This window comes from Zingiber officinale, chromosome 2A (genome assembly GCF_018446385.1).
Source record: "Zingiber officinale cultivar Zhangliang chromosome 2A, Zo_v1.1, whole genome shotgun sequence".
Lineage (NCBI taxonomy): Eukaryota > Viridiplantae > Streptophyta > Magnoliopsida > Zingiberales > Zingiberaceae > Zingiber > Zingiber officinale.
Window position 1 is genome coordinate 150,100,188 of NC_055988.1, and position 19,070 is coordinate 150,119,257.

Consider the following 19,070-nt stretch of genomic DNA (forward strand, 5'->3'; position numbering starts at 1 on the left):
TTCTATTGATTGGATCGTGACTATAAAAGATAACTCGAGATCTGAGACTTAATTACATTCGAGAGAATGGTAGAGTATTACTATCTTCTTCATAACATGTATGATTTTCCTCCTCTAAAAATTGTCGAGAGTAAAAATTTAGTTGATTTTTCAATCAAAACGATCAAAGATCATGTGGCAAAAGGTGATTCGCTCGCCCCCAGCGCCCCCGCCAACCCGTCCCTAGATCAACACGGAGGAGATAAATCACGGGTGACTACTAGTCATTATTGCAAATGGCCAAGACATGGGGGAGGTTATACTCGGTCACGCCGAATTTCGACCCCAAGACCTCATATGATAACACCTCATGTCTTAACCATCGCACCGTCCCGAGGGAACAAAATGATCAAAGATCATGTGGCATGATCTGTAGTAATCATTGAACTCCGAACAAAGTAAAATTAAAATTATATTCTTATCTCTATTATTAATTGTATTCACCCCATCCCACCCCTCTTGTCTATTTCTATCCGACAAAATGGACTTAATTTTCAATGAAAAGTTAAGGGGGCATTTGATTTGTGTTTTTCACGCTGTTTTCTGTTTTCATTTTATGAGAAAATAGAAAACGCATTTAGTTTGCGTTTTTCACATTCATTTTTAAGAAAAATGAGATAATGTTTTCTAAAAAAACGAAAAACGCGGAAAAGTCATTTTCTGAAAAACGAAAAACGCACGTTTTTCAGAAAATAAAAATAAAAATGGGACAAACCAAACACACCCTTAACTCTTTGAAATTTGTCGTTTCCTTTTCTTCCTCCTAATCAACCATTCTCTCTAACTACAACTTAATTATTTCATTAGTGATTCAACTATTTTAGTTCAATTAGCAACGTTGCGCTTGAACATGATAAAGAGAAATTAGCCCCCAGGGGCTGGATCAGTTGGTAAGTGGCTGGGAAGTTGTACCATGAAGCAGCAGGTTCGAGTGTCGACGGTTGCAATGTGGGATAATATCCCCGTCTGCCGGCTTAAAGCCTCGAACCCCCAGCCACTTGTCAACCCAGCATTCACCCTGATTAACCCTCCTCCTACATCACCATGGGGCAGGCGTAGGGGGCCGTCGGGGCGGCGGATTCCGCCTTTTTGTACCATGATAAAGAGAAATTAAAAAAAATAAAATGCAACAAAAAAAAAAGTCTCTAGAGATGACTAGGGTTCAAATGGATCGTCCAACCAAGAATACTCCTTAAGAATCTCTTTCTCTTCCTCCGGCGTGAAGTCATTCTCGAGGTCGAATAGCTTGCGAATCTCTTCCGGATTATTCCCTCTGATCGCATTTGCGGCACCCTCAACGGCCATAAACATCAAGTCTTCTATGTCCAGATAGTTCGCTGCCTGAATCCATGGCACAACAAGGTCGAAATCACTTCGAACGACATCGAAAATCAAACAGGAATGAAAAGCAAAAGAGTTAATTTTTTTTACTTTAAGGAGGTGATGGATTAAGTCCAAATCCACTTTAACGAACTCTAAGTCCCATTGAACGAGCTTCATCACCGCATCGTAACAGGCTCTACAAGTTTCGGAGTGCGCAGACGACGATTCAGAGGAGGAAGCACCGGCGGCAGAGCCGTCGTGCTTCGGGCATAACTCGCTGGGGATGGCGGCGAATTTGGTGTGAACGCTGGGGGAATTGGCATGCTTCCTGCAGAACTCGAGGACCTTGCTCAGAATCTGGGAGTCGACCCGGGGGAGGGGGATGCAGTCGTCGGCGTTGTCCTCGTCGGCGAGGCTCTTGATGATATTCGATTGGAATGCCACCGCCTCCTCCACCTCAAACATTTCCCCGTCGCCGGAAATGAGCTTGATGGTCTTCCCCATCGCCGAGATGAGGAGAAGAGAGGCAGGCGAAGGCGGCGATCGAGGTCGGCGTCGGGCGAGGCGAAGGTTAATCGTTAAAATTTGCAGGGTTTAGGTTTCCACAAAATAAGAAAAAAAATAAATAGGCAGCGATTGCGGTGTAATTGTGTAAATATGGAAATCAAAGTTTATTTGGGAAATAATTAATGTCTTACTATTAATAAATAAATAAAATATATAATTACAAAAATTAATATATCAATGCGAAGAATTTTAATTAAGATTACTTTTAAAAATAGCATGTAAAAAAATATAATTTGATTATTTTTTCCCTATTAGCTTCCTCGATAAAATGACACAACCTAATAAATAGCTTGCCATATGGGTTAAGATTACTTTTGGTAGAAGGTAATTTGCTTTTAATATTATAATATTAATTAATTTATTTGGTATCAGATTATAAAGGATAATCAAGTTTTGTAATCTGTATTATAAACATCATGTAATATGATTATATTATGATGTCATTGTTTAAATGTTAAATATATTTTTAATTCATTTTTGACATCAATCGATTAAAGACGTCACTTTCACCGATCGCCAGTCATCGATCGACCGCTACTTGCTACTCGCCGGCCAACTGGCTCCCTACGGGTGGCGGCGGTGGTAACAGCGATGTCGATGACCGACGATCGACAGTTAGCCGCTTGTAACTACCGATCGTAGGTTGTCGGTCGATCGTCGACCATCGTCGTTGTCGGTCATCGACGTCGTTGCTGCCACCGCCACCACCCATAGGGCGCCACCTCTAGTCACCGTCGGCCACCGTCACCTTTGACACAAAGGTATAATCGTCGATGTCTCCGACAGAGATCATAGGATATTTTTTATTATTTTATAATAATACGAATTATATTTCTTATAATAAATACTAGAAGTTAAAAAAAAATATAATCATTTTTATAATAAAAAATTATATACATTATATTATCAACATAATAATATAAATATAATATCAATTATATTATATTATTCCTAAATCAAACACAGCCTTAATTATAAATTTATTTTATTCAATAATATTCATATTGTAACATATGCTAAAAGTAACTACTATGATAGTTTTGAAATGGTAGCTTTATTTCGGAGAACATTATATTTTTAGTTTCATAAATTGTACTTTGTTTTTTAATTTTGTCATATATTTATAAATTGATATTTTTAGTGCATTAATTTACATTATTTTCTAATTAAATTTTTTCCCAGAATTCTAATTACCATCGATAATTGCCATAATTACCTAGATGGTAGCTGTGACATGAAAAATAAATTTAAGATAAAACACAAAAGCAAAGCCATATAACCAACGGTATGGATTTAGGATTGAGTACGTAATATTTGTTTTGATATAAAAAAATGCTGATTAAAAAAAACTCTGCATTTATTTTTGCTCGATAAATTTCGCAAGTACAGTCTTATGCCAGATCTGTCATTGCTTTGTGATCACTCATATTGTGCTCGACTTGAGGCCAATTGAATTATTCTATTCTGACTCGATGGGTCCCTTTAGACACACTATCATACAACTTTTCTTTTTTAAATTTCCGTACCACTCTGTTTATTGGTGTTTAAATAAATTCTAAAAGAACAATGAAAAAAATTAACTTAATTGCAGAGGATAACCCTGGTTTCTCGGGGAGTTTTTTTTTCCGATACGACTCGAAAAGTAGATAAATAACGGGGTGGACGGTAAATAAGTCGAACCGGGTAAGTTATGGGAAGTTGAAGTTTATTTGATAAGGTAGTTTAAATTGAGTTTAAAATAAATTAAGTTATTGTACTAGTTATTTAATTTAATGTGGTATTTAAATTTATTTATTTAATTAATTAATTAATTAATTAGTATACATTAAAATAAATAAATTCCTACTAAATTAAAATACCAAAATTATTTATAAATATTTGGTTCATTTATATCCGCATCGAGTCGAGTCTCTGTACGAGGTCTTAGCCTTATCTTCTGTAGATGTTAGAAATGTACTCCAATTGTAGCAATAAGTTGCCAGAGGCGAAAAAGGCATTTTCCTAATCGTCGCCAAATAATTTAATTTTATCCCTTGCACCGCACGCGACCTTTACTGCTTTGCCACGTCGACGTAGTTCCAAAGCGAACGCTGTCTTCCCCACACGATCAATTACCCGACCAGTAATTGCAGACATAGTGGGGTCCAACGAGTTGTCCAATAGCGGTGCAGACGCCGAAACGAATACGGATTGATGCCAAGATATTCGCGCTCACTCGAACCACATTCTCGAGTCCGATCACCTACCATCTTTCATTTCCGCTCAACCGCTAGTCTCAACCAGAAAAGTGTCGCCCCGTAGACTGGAAGCGCTTTGGCGGAGCAACGGCGGTGCGGCATAGCGCGGAGGTGTATATCTCTTCTTCATCGTATGTTGTTGCAAAATACAACGCCCGACGAGAAAAACAGCGTTGTTTGTGTGACCTTTCCTCGCTCGTTTCTCGGCCGTGTCTTTCGGCGGACGAATGGGCGACTACGTCCAGCTGAACGGCGGCGGTGAAGAAGCCGGAGCGACGAGGAAGGAAGCAAAGAGCGCCGCCGCCACTCGAATCGCCTCTCTCGACGTCTTCCGAGGTCTCTCGATCGCTGTGAGCTCTCGATTTAAGTTTGTCAAACTGCAAACTTAGTTGTTTTTTTCTTCTGGGAAATAAATAGTGTTTGATGGGTGGATTTGTTGCTCTTGAGATGGATATTCGGTGTATTTATTGTTCTGCGGCTAGATGATGGTTAGGTTATGGTTGAGCGGTCCATATCACCACTTGTTGGATAGTATGCGGAGAATCTGGAGCGAAAGTAGACATTTTGAGTTATGACAAACGAAAATGCACATGAAGGTCTTCTTCTCCGTTGGAAATTTCTTGTGATACTTTACTCTTTGGAGACGTTGGGTAACATTTGCACTGTTTGTGATACGTTGCCAAAAGCTTAGTCTTTTATATCAGAAATCTTAGCTGACTTAATTGTTAAATTATAACACTTAATTTTATATTGCAGCTGATGGTATTTGTTGATTATGCTGGTTCTGTGTTGCCATATGTTGGTCATGCTCCCTGGGACGGTGTACATTTGGCAGACTTCGTAATGCCATTTTTTCTGTTCATTGCTGGTATTTCTGTTTCAATCGTCTACAAGGTAAGAAGTGTATTTAATCTTCTACTCATAGCTTTCTTTTCTATTTCATGTAAATGCTCATACTCAGATGTTGGACACAAGTGTTTAGTATCTACGCATTGTCTTACAGCTTGCAAATATGACAAGCCATGATGCATGGATAAGGAGTATATCAATTCTTTCTGTGGATCTTAGGCTGCTGTATTCATAGGGAGTTGGGTGTAAAACAGGTGTTGAAAGGGAAGAAGTGATGTATTGATTTAGAGAGAGAGAGATCTAAAATATGGGAGAGGAAGAGATGGTAAAAGGGCCAACCAACAAGAAATGTTCTGTCTATAACTTCTTCAATTTCATAAAATCACTCAAATCAGACAGCAGCTTGGAAGCTAAGATGGTGTTACTGTCGATAGTATGCACTGAAGGAGAAAATAAGAAAGCCTTCTGCTGGTTATGGTAATCCCATAAAATTTGATGGGCTTAGAGTCAGAATTTGCATACATGGTACACAATGATTCTGATTTTGACTAAGTCCTCCAAAATAGCTGAACTCTTAAATTTACTGCTGTAGCAATTACTTGATTTCTTCTTCCTTGTTATTCAAACTCATGCTTGTCCCCACAGGATGCCCAGCTAGAGGGTGGCAGACTTGCTACAATGGGGCAAGGGATCAATTTCTGGTGGGGACATGTCCTCTGAAAAAAAAAAAACCCCTCCTACCCCCCAGCCAATGTAGTGGTCAGCTATGAGTTGACCTCGTGATTTACCTCCCTTCACCTAACCTAGGGACGGGCTGTGAGGGGTATCTGGAATGAGCGTAATCACCTTTTGCTACAATACTCATGCTTATTATGCACACACAGGACTCTTTTATGGATTTTTATGGAAATATTTCTTTCCCTAAAAATTACCAAAATTTAAAATTTGAGAGCTTATTACTGGATTAGTTGGTTGATTCTGCTTTAAAAAAAAATCTTCAGTGATAGTTTGCACAATCTTATGTTTGTCTATAGGATGATTTTAGTTTCTTAGAATTCATAAGTAATACATCAAGTTGCCCAGTAACTTAGAAACTTATGTTCTTCTGTTCAGAACAAGGCCAATAAAGTTCGGTCAACACGTAAAGCAGCGGTACGGGCAGTAAAACTCTTCGTTCTTGGTGTTCTTCTCCAAGGTAACAATGACACATTTTGTTGATTCATAAGATTATTTGCAATGATAACTTGTTTGTATATTTATGCTTATTTTGATAAATAATTCAACATATTGATACACACATATTAATCTGGGGAGCAAAATTTTACTTTTGTGGCTCCCAAATGGAGTATTCACTGATTAAAATATACTGCAACAAATATACTATTCATAGCTAATCCCACAGAAGTTTTGAGATTAATCAGATCTGAAAGCGTACAACACAAATCCTAGATATCTTTATTTTTTGAAGTACGCACACCAACACTGTGGAGGATCACTAGGGAATGTTATGGGTTCTATGAACTGTGATATTTGTCCTTGCTACCCGATAGTTGTTCCATGTACGTGTTTGTGTACTCGAAGATGTAGGCCTGTGCAGATACATTACCTATGTGTGTGAAGGTCCACCTGAGACGTTCCCTAGATCACAAATTGCCACATATGACTTGGGAACCTTGGATCTGCAGCAAAGAAGGCATTTCCAACATTAGATGGCACCTCCTCTTAGGTCAGAGGTGTAGGTGCGTGGCTCAATATAAAGAGAAGAGGGAGTCTGAGGTATGAGGGAGGAGCAGGAAGATGGTAAGAGGGAGGAGCAGGAAGAAGTAAGCCAACATAACACGATGACTCAAATAGATCTATACTATGCTGACAAAGGTGAAGTGGCGCAGTGTTGATCTAGTTAAGGATTGTCATCACTGGTACCTCAATCATTGGTGGGATATATACCCAAGATTTATCTAGATAAGTTTCTATTGTTGATACACAAGAGTATTTTTTCTTGATCTTGTCATCATTTGTGTCCTGGACCACCAGAGTTTTGCCTTCCATAATGACTAGTCACCAATAAAGTGTGTCATAAGTTCATAATTCATATACTATTCGCCTACCCCCTAAAACAATGTGGGGTGTTTCATAGTAGTATGACTATGGCCCATATTGCCTAAACAATGTCAATGCTGTGTCATGTGATTGTAATAGTTCTGCTTGAACCAATAATGAGCAGAAGGAAAATATTTGTGGACATGACACGTCTTATAATGTAAGTGCAATACATCTGATATAGGTCAGAAGTAGGAACAAAGTGGTGCTCACCATCAACCCTAGAAGAAAGTATATCCATTAAATGTGAAAGAATATTCTTAAAATTTATTCATGACTACTTTACTAGATGCTATTCCAGTCATTCCTTTTATAGAGACATGTCATCATATGTTATAGAAGTTATCATATAGGTAAAAGTCTCCTTACCCACGATGCATTGTAATCATTGTGTCTCCTAATTTGAATGTGTGAACATGCTATATTTTTCCTTTTGTTTCCTTTTCTTTTATTTTAATAAGTTATTTTCTAAAATAAAATCGTTTGTGCAAAATATAATCCATTAATTTGCTAAATTTTCTATAAGATGATCTATATCAAAATCCATCATTGTTCAACGAGAAATAGAAGATAAAATTATTCTTCTAATTTGCTACCTGATATGACTGCCTTAAGTAACTAAGAAAAACTCTTTAAGGTGAAAGAGAAAAAATCTTACTTAGAGGCGCTAAGATGCATTTTATCAACCCTTTCATCTAGAACATTTTTGTCCTAGAGCTTAATATTTTACATGGTAATAAAAGTTCAGGTGATAGGTTGGTTGAGAGACAGTCTTTGCCTCATGGCACATCAATCTTAATCATTCTTGGCGGTCCTTTTTGAAACTGTGATCATTGTGTTGCAGCAATCTTTTCTAAATTATAGCACTCTTCATTCCAAAAGGTGCCTTGCTGATATCCTGTTCTTTAAAATTGAGATGGTTGCCTTGAGCTTCATTATGAGTCATTTGGGCTGATGGAATCCCTGCACCCTTAATAATGATGAACTAGGATTTTCTACCATTATGGCCCTACTAGAAGAGAGGGTAGGCAGTAGTCACCGAAAAGGTCATTGCTTCTTGGGAGGGTTGTTCTTGGAATGTGGTTAGGACAGGTCGAGAGGGTGGGGGCCTATGAGAGGCAGCACGAGAGAGAGGGAGGGTTGCTGATATTGGAAAATGAATGGAAGAGAGGGGGTTGTATGAGGAGTGAGATTGGTGGCCGATTGGCTGTCGCCGATCAAGAAGGCCTGAAGGACAAAGGGAATCACCAATCATGTTTCACATTGTCGATGATAGAGAGGAGAGGAGGTTTGTGATGAAAGGGAGACACTACAGATGCCAAGAGCCCGTCAGAATAAAATCTTGAAGTTATTGCTTTGATAAAAGTCTCCCTTTTATAAATTTTGGTAGGGTGCCCTATAAAAATGGAGGGATGCCCATAGGTGGTTCTGCCCGACTCTTGCTAAATAATCAAAATAGTAAATATGGTAACAATGATGTAAATGTAGATGTCATATTATCGTAATATTGGAAAACAATTGCAAATGTGAATGTACACAATATAAAAGATGCAGGTCCACGACCTGTTAGTGCATAAAACTCCTATACATAGTGATATTGCTGAGAACAAAGTCAAAAAATTGGATATGCTTTTGCTATTTGTTTATGGTTGATCCTTGTTCTATTACATTATACCTTTGATTTACTTTTGCACCCAAATTTATGCAGACCTCTTCCTATCTACTTTAAATTTAACAGACTGTTCCTAGCCCCTACCTTACCAGTACAAGTTACTCTACATTTCAGGTGGTTACTTTCACGGCATAAATTCCCTTACATTTGGTGTTGATATCGACAGAATACGAGTCTTTGGTATTCTACAGGTCTTGCCTCAGATGGGTCTTCTTCCCTTTTATAAATAATTTTATTATTGATTATAGATTTCATCTTATGGTTTCTAGAATTATTTTGTCATTTGTTTAATATTGTTTTAGTTAATGCTTTTCTTCTTCATATAAACAGCGGATTGCTATTGGGTACATAGTTGCTGCTTTATGTGAAATATGGTTATCAAGCGCTGCAATTCCGAACTCTGGATGTAGACTTTTTAAAGATTATTACTTTCAGTGGTATGAGAATTTGTAGGTTTTAAATGCATTATTCAACAGCCTAAGTTGGTGGATGCCAATTTATTTTTTTTATAAAATATTCATTCTCAGATAGTTTTTATATCATCTCTATGTTAGGTTTATGGATTTTGTGGCTGTTAGATAGAAACAACAAGATCTCTACTTAAGATTCCTCTATCTTTCTCATTGATTGTCTTAATATCTATCTATATAGTGTAGCATCGATGGCTTGAGGGAGGAGGAATGAATTATGAATAGACCACACGCCTTAATTGCAATTCTCATTCAAAATAAAAATAATTCAACTACTAGTAGTTTGAGGGTACTCATGTTTATTTGAGCACACAGTGAAATAAAAAAATAAACACGAAAACCTATCGTGGCTTTGAGAGTTGAGACTCTGCTCCTAATTTGTGACTTGCGTGTTCAGTACGTTACCCTTGAATGTTCAACTAAGAGTCACCCTTTCACAGGGCCAATTTTTTATAATTCCAGCCTTTAGATGATTACAACTGTCACTACTCAGACACAATGAAATATAAAGCCAAAGAAAGATTACCAAAATCTTTAACCATATATTGTCTGCCTCCAATTGATTGGACACTTTTGTAGTCAATTGGAAAAGCCTTGTAGTCAACAACTAAGTAAACAATGTTATCATTGGAAACCAACGGCAATTGTTGATCAACTGGAATTCCATCTCCAGTAAACTGCTCAGCCTTTAAACGACTGGAAACTACATCCAATAGACTATTGCTCGAATAAAAATATTCTGAGCATCAAGTTGAATATTCTATTCATCGAACCCCGACATTTAGTTGACTCCTTGGTTGTTAACTGACATGCTTCAATTGATTGAAGTTCCATTGGTTTACTAAATCCAATTAGTCCCAGACCGAGCTAGGTTGGTGAATATGACTTGAGACAAACAATGCTTGATTGAAAGCTCTATACTAAGCTATTGGGTAATCTGCCTCTATCTACCTAAACACATCATTCACGATGATGGTACCTAAAGACTAAATCCTATAGATTACAATTTGCTCTCATAGTCTCTCACACTCTCATTCCTCCAAGTCTATGATCACTCAATGCTCCTTGTTTGAGAATTCACTTTATGTTAGGCCTTTGGTCCATTGAAATATTGAATGCATCATATTTCTCAAGCTCTCTCCATACTACTTGATCTTCGATGCTTGTGACCTAGAGTCCACCTCGTGCCAAACCTTCAGTCATTGAATGCACCAAGCTCCTTGAGCTTGATTCGTGCCATCCAATCCTCCATGCCTATGAGTCCACCTTGTTCTCCACCATCGAGCTATCCTTCCCACAATCTCTACAATTACATCCATAATCCCTTGATGCTCCATCCCCTAGAGTCCACCTCATGTTAGACCTATGGTCCATTGAATGCATCAACCTCTTTGAGTTTGCTCCATGTCCAATTCTCCATGCTTACGAGTTCACCTCGTACTAGGCCACTGAGCTGTTGTGCAAACAATCACAACTTGATCACATTGTTCGCTAAACTTCGTTCACCCAGCTTCATATGCATTATGCCAAGTCTCTGCACACTTGATGCACATATGAGAAACCCATGTAAAAGCTAACTTAAATTCTATTGCCAAATACATCAAAATAAGCTAGTCGAATTGAACCACATGAGAGCATTATTTCCCCAACATATGAGGCTACAAGTAGATAAAACCGATAATATTCAAGGCTCAAGCCATGTTTTGTTGGGGTTGATACCAAAAGTCATATCAATTTGAAGGTGAGGAATAAACAATTGCACTTTACTTTAAAATTTGTACAGTGAAGTGTGTAACTTTTAGCAGGTACTTGGTGGGTTCTACCTCAAGTTTCCATGAGCTAAAATATGCTTATCTTGATGATACATATTTGTTGGTTGCCACTTGAAATGGAATTAAGTAGCTAAATGAACATGGAGTGCGAAGGGAAGTGTATGCTAATACAATGTAAGAGTGCGTATCCATTACAAATAAGCATTGTTTGCCATTATATAATTTTAACGCTAGATGGCTTTTAGCAATGAATCATCCATGTTAACTTTGGGAAAAACCTTCATTACCACTTACATTTGTGATTGAGATGATCATCACACGCACTTTCAGTAATTGGAATCATGAAAGTGTTCAACAACAAATTACATGCTTTAACTTGCTGTTTTTGTCTTTATCAGGATCATAGTCTTTGTATTGTCCAGTATATATGTGGGGTTGTTGCATGGCATATATGTACCAGATTGGAAATACGAACCACAAGAATTTGCTCTCAGTTCACCATCAATGCAAATCAGAGATGTCATTGAGAAGGTAAAATCTTTTAAGAGGATCTGTGTTTACAAATTATGGTTTTTCCTAAAGAGAATTATATGTTCTTGAGGGGCTTTATTAGAGCTCACTTTTATATAGAGCTCTGAACAATTGACCTTTTACTTTCCATTTCTAAGGTTAAATGTGGAGTAAGAGGTGATCTTGGACCAGCATGTAATGCAGCTGGAATGATTGACCGCAAATTACTTGGCATAAAACACTTGTACATAAAACCTGTATTTAGAAATTTGAAGGTAATGCGATTAGGTGATTTTACAAATATGACAGCTAATAGTCACTTTTTAAACTGTTGTCTCTATACAAATAGGAATGTAGAACTCCCGGAGATGAAGATGGAGCATATACTACTTATCCATCATGGTGCCAAGCTCCATTTGACCCTGAGGGCATCTTAAGGTATACTGAATAAAAATTATGTAACTTATGTTACTTTTCAAGCTCGTTTTACTATTTTTCTCTATGATTGCATATTTTTGCCACGATATTACACTCTTGGCTTACCATCTTTGTGCTCAATGTTCACATTTTTCCTCTCACCATTCTCTTATTTTTGCCAAAATATTTTCCATACTTTCCATATTGAAAAAGTTGTAGGATGAACATTTATATCCTGCTTATTCCTTGCCATGTCCATAATTTAACCATCAGTTCTCTTTGTCCCTGATCCTGCTCAAAGTGATTGTCAAATAAGTTAAGCAAACCAATTAACTTCTTGAATGAGTAGTGTAATATTTAAGTTGTCTTACTTCTATGGAGTATCACCGAAAGGTTTTTGCTAAAATATAATACAATTCTCTAATGTTATTACCAATCTTTCCAAGATTAGTGCTATAATATATATTCAAATTATTAGTTTGATGTTTAAAGAGTATTTTAGGCAATCTTTCAAACAAGAGGATGTACTTAGTCTTTATTCTGCTTAGCAAAACAATTCACCTTCAATTTCCTTGGAAGTTACCTTGTTCAATAGTCTATAGAGATTTTGTCGAGAAGCTTAACATAAAATTAATTATTTTCTTAATATAGTATTATTGTTATGTAGCCTATAAACTGATGCTATCAGAAGCATCTAAGAAAGACAAATATGGAGCTTCCAATTCATCAAAAATTCAGCCCTGAGTTTCATATTAGAATAGTATGGATATTATTTCTTATCGATTCAGTTTGCAAAAGAAAATACTTAACTTAGACTGCCTATAAGGTAAATGGCGCATTTGCTATTTTTATTGATTGTTATGTTGTACCTAGAAGGGGAGTCTTGTCGCAACGGTAAAGTTGTTGCTTTGTGACTAAAAGGTCACGGGTTCGAATTCTGGAAAAAGCCTCTTCCAAAAGGCAGGGTATGTACAATGGATCATTCCCCAGGACCCCACATAGCAGGAGCTTCATGCACCGGGCTGCTCTTTTTTTTTTGTTATGTTGTACCTTTTACTTGCTTAGTGTTTCCCATTTGAAGTAACTAAATTTCTATAAAATTGTATTTGCAGCTCATTGATGGCGGTTGTAAGTTGCATATTTGGTCTACATTTTGGTCATACTCTTGTTCTTTTGGAGGTATGAACTGTCTGTTAAAATAATCATAGCAATAATATCTTAGAAAATGTCTGCTAATGCCGCCTTAAAACTTGATATCAATTTTTAATACTCTACTTTGTGTGCTAATCCTACAAGACTTTTCTTTTTAGATGGACGATTTTCTTTGCTTGTTGATAGATCTTGTGATTTTTCTAAATTTCTATTCCAGTGAAAAGTTCCCAGTTTTGTAAATTGGTTCATTTAGAATTTGATAAATGTACTATTCCAATGAGAATATTTTACAGGATCATAAAAGGAGACTCACAAGATGGTTGCTGTTTTCACTTGCAACTTCTGGACTCGGGATGATTCTAGCTTGTATTGGTATATGTAATCTGTGCCTTCCAATGCTTTAAACCTTATGTCTATCTGTTGACTATCATAACTATTTTTCTATAGATTTAGCTAATATACATGCTAAAATTTATAGGAGTTCCTCTGAACAAATCACTATACACAATCAGTTATACGTTTCTAACAACTGGTGTTGCTGTGGCTACGTTCTGTGCACTATACGTATTGGTAAGCTGCACGTACTTGAGTATGAAAAGTGAAAAGCTTCCTCTTTTCATCTATAGCTACTGTTTGATGCATATGAGAAAGAAACTATATATTATATCTTTTGGTAACTCATACAAATTTTAAGTTTCATTGATCCCATTCATCACATAAAGTGCAAATGTTTTTTATTCAATTTTTATATGACTAAGAATATTTCAACTACAATTTCATGAACAGAATTAATGTATAAACAATTGACATAGGGGAAGAAACATGGAAAGGAAACTTTTTGCCATGAGATGTTCCTGCTAGGATTTGACTAACCTGAGTACAAGCATCCATGGTTAATACAAGGCAAAGGAGACATCACCAGAAATCTCATGCATCTTGGAAGCAATTTTCACTGTCCTAAAATCACCTTATTAAATTAGCCTATCATCCAATTGATATGGCCTTCCCAGCGAATTCAACAAGTAGGTTTAGTGCTAGATAGACTGAAGAAACTACGTGACATTAAAGTTATCAAATGTATGCTCAGCATACAACCTTCACTGTAATGGCAACAAAGACTCCTGATCACAATCATAGAATAAAAAATGGAAAAGAGAGGAATCTTTCATAGAATCCCACTTGTTTCTTTTGTCTTAGTTCTTCAATCTAATTCTGACAAATTTATCCTATCACATTGGTCTTATCCGGTGGCAATAATTCTGTTATGGACCGTAGGTAAGCCCATCTGGAGCCCATCAAATACCAGAGATACACACATGACAAATTTAGAAAGAATGGTGTATATCAAGAGAATTGATTTAGTTATTGTAATTGATTTTTATTTAAGTTGAGTATCTTTTATTTTTAATAGGATTGAGTCTAGTATCTTTTATTTTTAGTAAGAAAAAAAACCTTCTTATTCAATGGTTGTTTTCTTCCTTTGTTGGAAGGAACGTAAGTAGTATTTCAATGGCTAGAATAATGCAATAATGATTACGACTGAGTTTACAAAAGGAAAATCAAACCTCTTAGATCGAAAGGTTCTCTAATCCCAACGCGTCAAGGTTGTAAAACCAAGAAGACAAAGATTGATTCCACCGATGAGTCGGTAAACTATCACATTACATGATCCATATTCAAGGGCCATAACAAATTCCATGAATGATTTGGGCTCCAGGCCTTGCCATAAATCTATTAGCTCCCATTTTGTAAACTTTAATGCCAGCGATTCTAGCCAAGCTCAATGGAGGCAAATAAAGTTAATAGAGAAATATTCCAATGGGTAACCCTTGCAAGTAGATCTCTTGATTAGGCCGTCATATGTTGGAAGGTGATTGCTAAAGTAAGATATTGCCGTCGGCCAACTGAAGTAAATGAATGAACTAAAGGCACCTTTTTCTAGAACTAGATTGTATCTCAATTCAATCAATCAATCTTTCTTGGGGAGAAAAAAGAAGAAACTTTATTTTTTGAAATTGATTTTTTCAAAAAATGACTTACAAACTGATGTCATAGAAGTTCCACCAAAAGAAAATGTGGTATAAAAAACTTTTCTAATATTGAAATTTAATAGATGCTAAGACTATTAGAAGAGATGTCTATGGCTCTAACTAATAAAATTCATGAAACCTACCTATTATCCTTATTAAAATTTCAAATAGCAGTTTGATGAAGAATAGTACTCACATGTCTTTCATTGTATTTAAACCACCTAATAAAATCTACTAAACTGACTTTGTTCCATAGAAAACAAAGAAGAGTCAGTTATTTTTATCGATTTCTTACATGATCGAGAGTTAGGAAGTGTCTATCACCCTAAATTTTCTATGAAATCTTGCTTAATTGATCAGTCTACTTTTTAAGCTGGACAGTTCAATTGTGATGTCTATCCCATAACTCTTCTAAAAACCATTTTTAACAGAGGGATGTCTATACCAACTAGAATGGAGTTCTTTGTCTGAGGCTGAATTTTCTTAAGTCTGTGAGAGTAGCTGTTAGACTAGGCTTTGGATTTTCTTTTCCTTTGTGGATTCTTGAAGCCTATTTATTTGTAATATTATTCGTAACTAAGCCTATTACTTCACAAAAACTAGTTAGGTTGGCTAATAAACAGGAGAACTGTGCTCATTACTCGCTTCTATATGTACTGCTGAGTGGAAGTAATATTAACTTGCATCATATTTTCTTTGCTTGATGACTTTGTGCAGGTGGATATTTATGAATACAAATGGCCAACATATGTTTTTCAGTGGATGGGAAGGCATTCTCTTAGCATCTTTGTTTTAGTGGCATCAAACATTGCTGTCATCGCCGTACAAGGATTTTATTGGAGAAACCCTAAAAATAACATTGTAAGCCTACATTCATTACCAGTCTTGATACACATTCAAAAGTTTTCAATAATTTTCATTTTTTTTTTAAATTCTGATTAGCTTTAGTTTCTATTCATCTGCATTATATTTGCTTGATCCAAACTCTAATAATGTCTCTTGATATTTGCATTTGTTCAGTTAGTGGCAAACATATCTAGTTCTAGTGACAGTCATGATTACGTAGATGCTTATCCATTATGCATAAGGTGATGATAGTGGTTCTGGGGTTGATATAGAAGTTTGAGAGAGGACATACAGAAGGAAGGAGTACAAGAGTACAAAATAGCTAAATCAAGGGAAAGAAAAAACCCTTCTCTGTTTTGATTTTGTTTTTTTTTGTTTTTTGCTTGTCTTCAAAGTTTTTTCTTTATTAATGCATAACTCTCCTTTCCTACACATCCAATAAACCAAACTTGTTTAGACAAATACCAGATCCAATATCCAAATTGGTCTAGATATTACCTGTATGATTGATTGAAACCTATATCTCTTGGTTTTGAGTATTGTCCCATGACTGGACCAATAAGCTTCGGTCAGAATATTCTTTAGAAATGAAGTTCAATACTTGGTTTAGAAGTATGATTCCTCAGAGTAGATTTAAGAATACCAGGCCTTTAACCTTGTTCTGCTCTACTATCTGGCCTATCTTCTGATCATTGAGTTATTTGGGGGTTCATTTTGCTTGTCCAACTAGCTGAACCAGGTGCTAAAGGACTACACTAGTCGTTTGGGCATACATCTGACCTTTTCTTGGGCCTTGCTCAGGTTCCAGTATATACGTCACGCTTGAGGTGAATGTGAGAAAAATGAAATGAAGTTTGAAGAGAACCAATTGGAAATTCATCCATCTGTATCGGTTTACATTCTCATAGTTTATCTTCCCATTCCAGTGGAGGAAAGCTTGAGTGGGATGTATGTATCTGGAAGGCCAATTCTTTTTCACCAGATTTTTCGTGCCATCTGGAGTAAGAAAATGAAACACAGACATTTCACTATTCTACAAACTCATCAAGGAATATCCAACTTCTCTCCATTGCCATTCGAGTTTGTCCTGACCTGGTCAATGAACTTCATAGATGTGAATCAAACAACCAAAATACTTGAGCTCAGTGTGGAGCTTCCTTTCTCTCTACATTGTGACTATCACAATTCTCACGTCATAAAGGTTTCCCTTGATTGCTTCATTTCAATCTTAAAATTTTCAACTTGATGAGCCTTTAGCTATTCTTCTCTTTCCAAAATGTGCATTCGAAATTGTAATTTTCAATATAAATTTTTGAGAAAAACATAGGTGTGCATGTTTAAACAATCCAAATAGTAAAATGTGGCTCTCATCCTGCCTTTCAAAGTTTACTGTATTTCCTCTGTAAGCCTATCTTAAGGACAAGTACATACTCTTGCCTCCCTTGGCTTGTGCTACTTTGTTATTTGAGAAGTTAACTTTTTGCACTGCTGCCCCGTGTTTGACTTCCTGATGTAATATTCAGGTCCACTGGATTGTATCACTCGTGCGAAAGTATGCTGCCATTGATGAGTAACATGGAGGACCATGCCACATCTTTGTACAGTGGTAACTCATTTCCTAGATTCTTATTTCTGATACGATAATTGAAGATTAACAGAGAGTCCACATATCATTTAAGATATTAAGTCGGGCCGAATGCATATTTAAGTGCTCATAATTGGATATTAACGCAGTAAATGTCATATTAGGATCACAACGCAGAGCATCACGTTCTTGAAAAGGATGTTCGCTGAGATTGAGAAATTCTCTACTTTACTGATCTTTGTTTTCCAAAGTTGACATTGATGAACTTGACTTGCATTACCTGTATTTGTATAGGCTTTGCTTGTGTGTGTTTGGGTGAGCTGGTTGAGTGGACTCGTTAGGCCAGCCGAGCAGGGCATTTTGCTCGTAACGTTGTTGATATGATAATATGAATTGTCAACCCTACTTACGGGCAAAGTATAATTCAAACAAATATGCTTGACAACACCTACGGACAAAGTATAATATGAATATTGAGGGTGAGAAAGAACGCCATGTTGGGGTGGTGTTGAAGGATCCAAGTCATCCAATCATATCGCCGCCTTATTTTCTTGCCCTGTAACATATTGCATCAAACAGAAGTTAAGGAAACCAATGATCTGAATAGAAATGGCAGAGGAATGAAGAGTAAACAACACATTGTAGTAACAACAGAAACATTCAAGGGACTAAGTATAAAGCATCATAAAATTGGCAAACTGTTTAAACACCCAAGGACCGACACACTGAATATTACAGTTGGATAGCTGATATCAGGCTTTAGCCTGCATATATGAAAAACCAGAGTAAGAATTCCGCAAATCAAAACAGCAAAGAAGACACTGAAAGGTTCAGCTAACAACAAACTATAGCACTTATCTTCAAACAATTCAGAAAATAATAATCTAGAGAACCAAAGAATCCCACAGATGTTAGTCTTCAATTCAAGATCAAGAAAGTAATGGGGTTACAGTTGAAAAAAAATTTAGATCTTGAAGTATTGTCGCCAAATTTTGGAGATAAGGAAAGCATTCATCTTAACATTGTGATCTCCCACAGATTGTTGTTTCCACGTCGGTTTGTGTTCAATCCGCCATTGCTGCCACCCAAAGCAATCGGAGTGGCCTCCGACGTGGGAGATTGTGGAGACGATGATAGGGATCCATTGGGATGTGTACCACAGCCACCGCCGCTCCTCTTGATCGAATTAGTTTTAGGAAAAAATTTCTGGTGAGGGAACAGACAGGTTTGGATTAGGGTTAGGAATGTAAGAACTTGTCTTCGGAGGAAACATCAGAGGCACCTAAAAAGAGAAAGAAACAAGAACTCGAGAATAAAGATCGAAAATTTCCTTAGAAATAACAACAAGATCCGCAAATGAAGTGTCCGATTGATCAGGAAGGAGGGGGTTCCGAGGAGGCCGGTTTGGTAGAAGAATCAGCAGACTCCGAAAGCTCAGGCCAAGTGTCTCCCATCACGAGACCTCCCTCTCTGTCCCCTTTGCTCGGGACACATTGCCGTC

At 36.8% G+C, this 19,070-nt stretch overlaps 2 protein-coding genes across 7 annotated transcripts; one reads left to right on the forward strand and one right to left on the reverse strand.

The window, feature by feature from the left end:
* Positions 1 to 915: 915 nt before the first annotated feature.
* LOC122040148 (SKP1-like protein 1) lies at positions 916 to 1,999 on the reverse strand. Its single transcript, XM_042599493.1, has 2 exons — positions 1,471 to 1,999; positions 916 to 1,380 (listed from the first exon to the last, which is right to left on the reverse strand). Exons 1-2 carry the CDS (start codon positions 1,864 to 1,866, stop codon positions 1,195 to 1,197), a joined length of 582 nt encoding a protein of 193 aa, XP_042455427.1. The 5' UTR covers positions 1,867 to 1,999; the 3' UTR covers positions 916 to 1,194.
* Positions 2,000 to 4,188: 2,189 nt separating this feature from the next.
* LOC122042656 (heparan-alpha-glucosaminide N-acetyltransferase-like) lies at positions 4,189 to 17,845 on the forward strand. 6 transcript variants are annotated; one of them, XM_042602892.1, is made up of 14 exons: positions 4,189 to 4,502; positions 4,584 to 4,816; positions 4,923 to 5,060; positions 6,129 to 6,210; positions 8,902 to 8,990; positions 9,118 to 9,224; positions 11,428 to 11,560; positions 11,698 to 11,814; positions 11,889 to 11,977; positions 13,069 to 13,135; positions 13,402 to 13,480; positions 13,587 to 13,678; positions 15,856 to 15,999; positions 17,508 to 17,845. In XM_042602892.1, exons 3-14 carry the CDS (start codon positions 4,926 to 4,928, stop codon positions 17,556 to 17,558), a joined length of 1,185 nt encoding a protein of 394 aa, XP_042458826.1. In that variant the 5' UTR covers positions 4,189 to 4,502; positions 4,584 to 4,816; positions 4,923 to 4,925; the 3' UTR covers positions 17,559 to 17,845. The 6 variants fall into 6 exon arrangements, with proteins under 6 accessions (XP_042458826.1, XP_042458824.1, XP_042458822.1 ...); XM_042602890.1 differs by having other exon boundaries at positions 4,584 to 4,762; XM_042602888.1 differs by lacking the exon at positions 4,584 to 4,816 and having other exon boundaries at positions 4,190 to 4,516; positions 17,508 to 17,590; positions 17,734 to 17,845.
* The last annotated feature ends 1,225 nt before the right edge of the window (positions 17,846 to 19,070 follow it).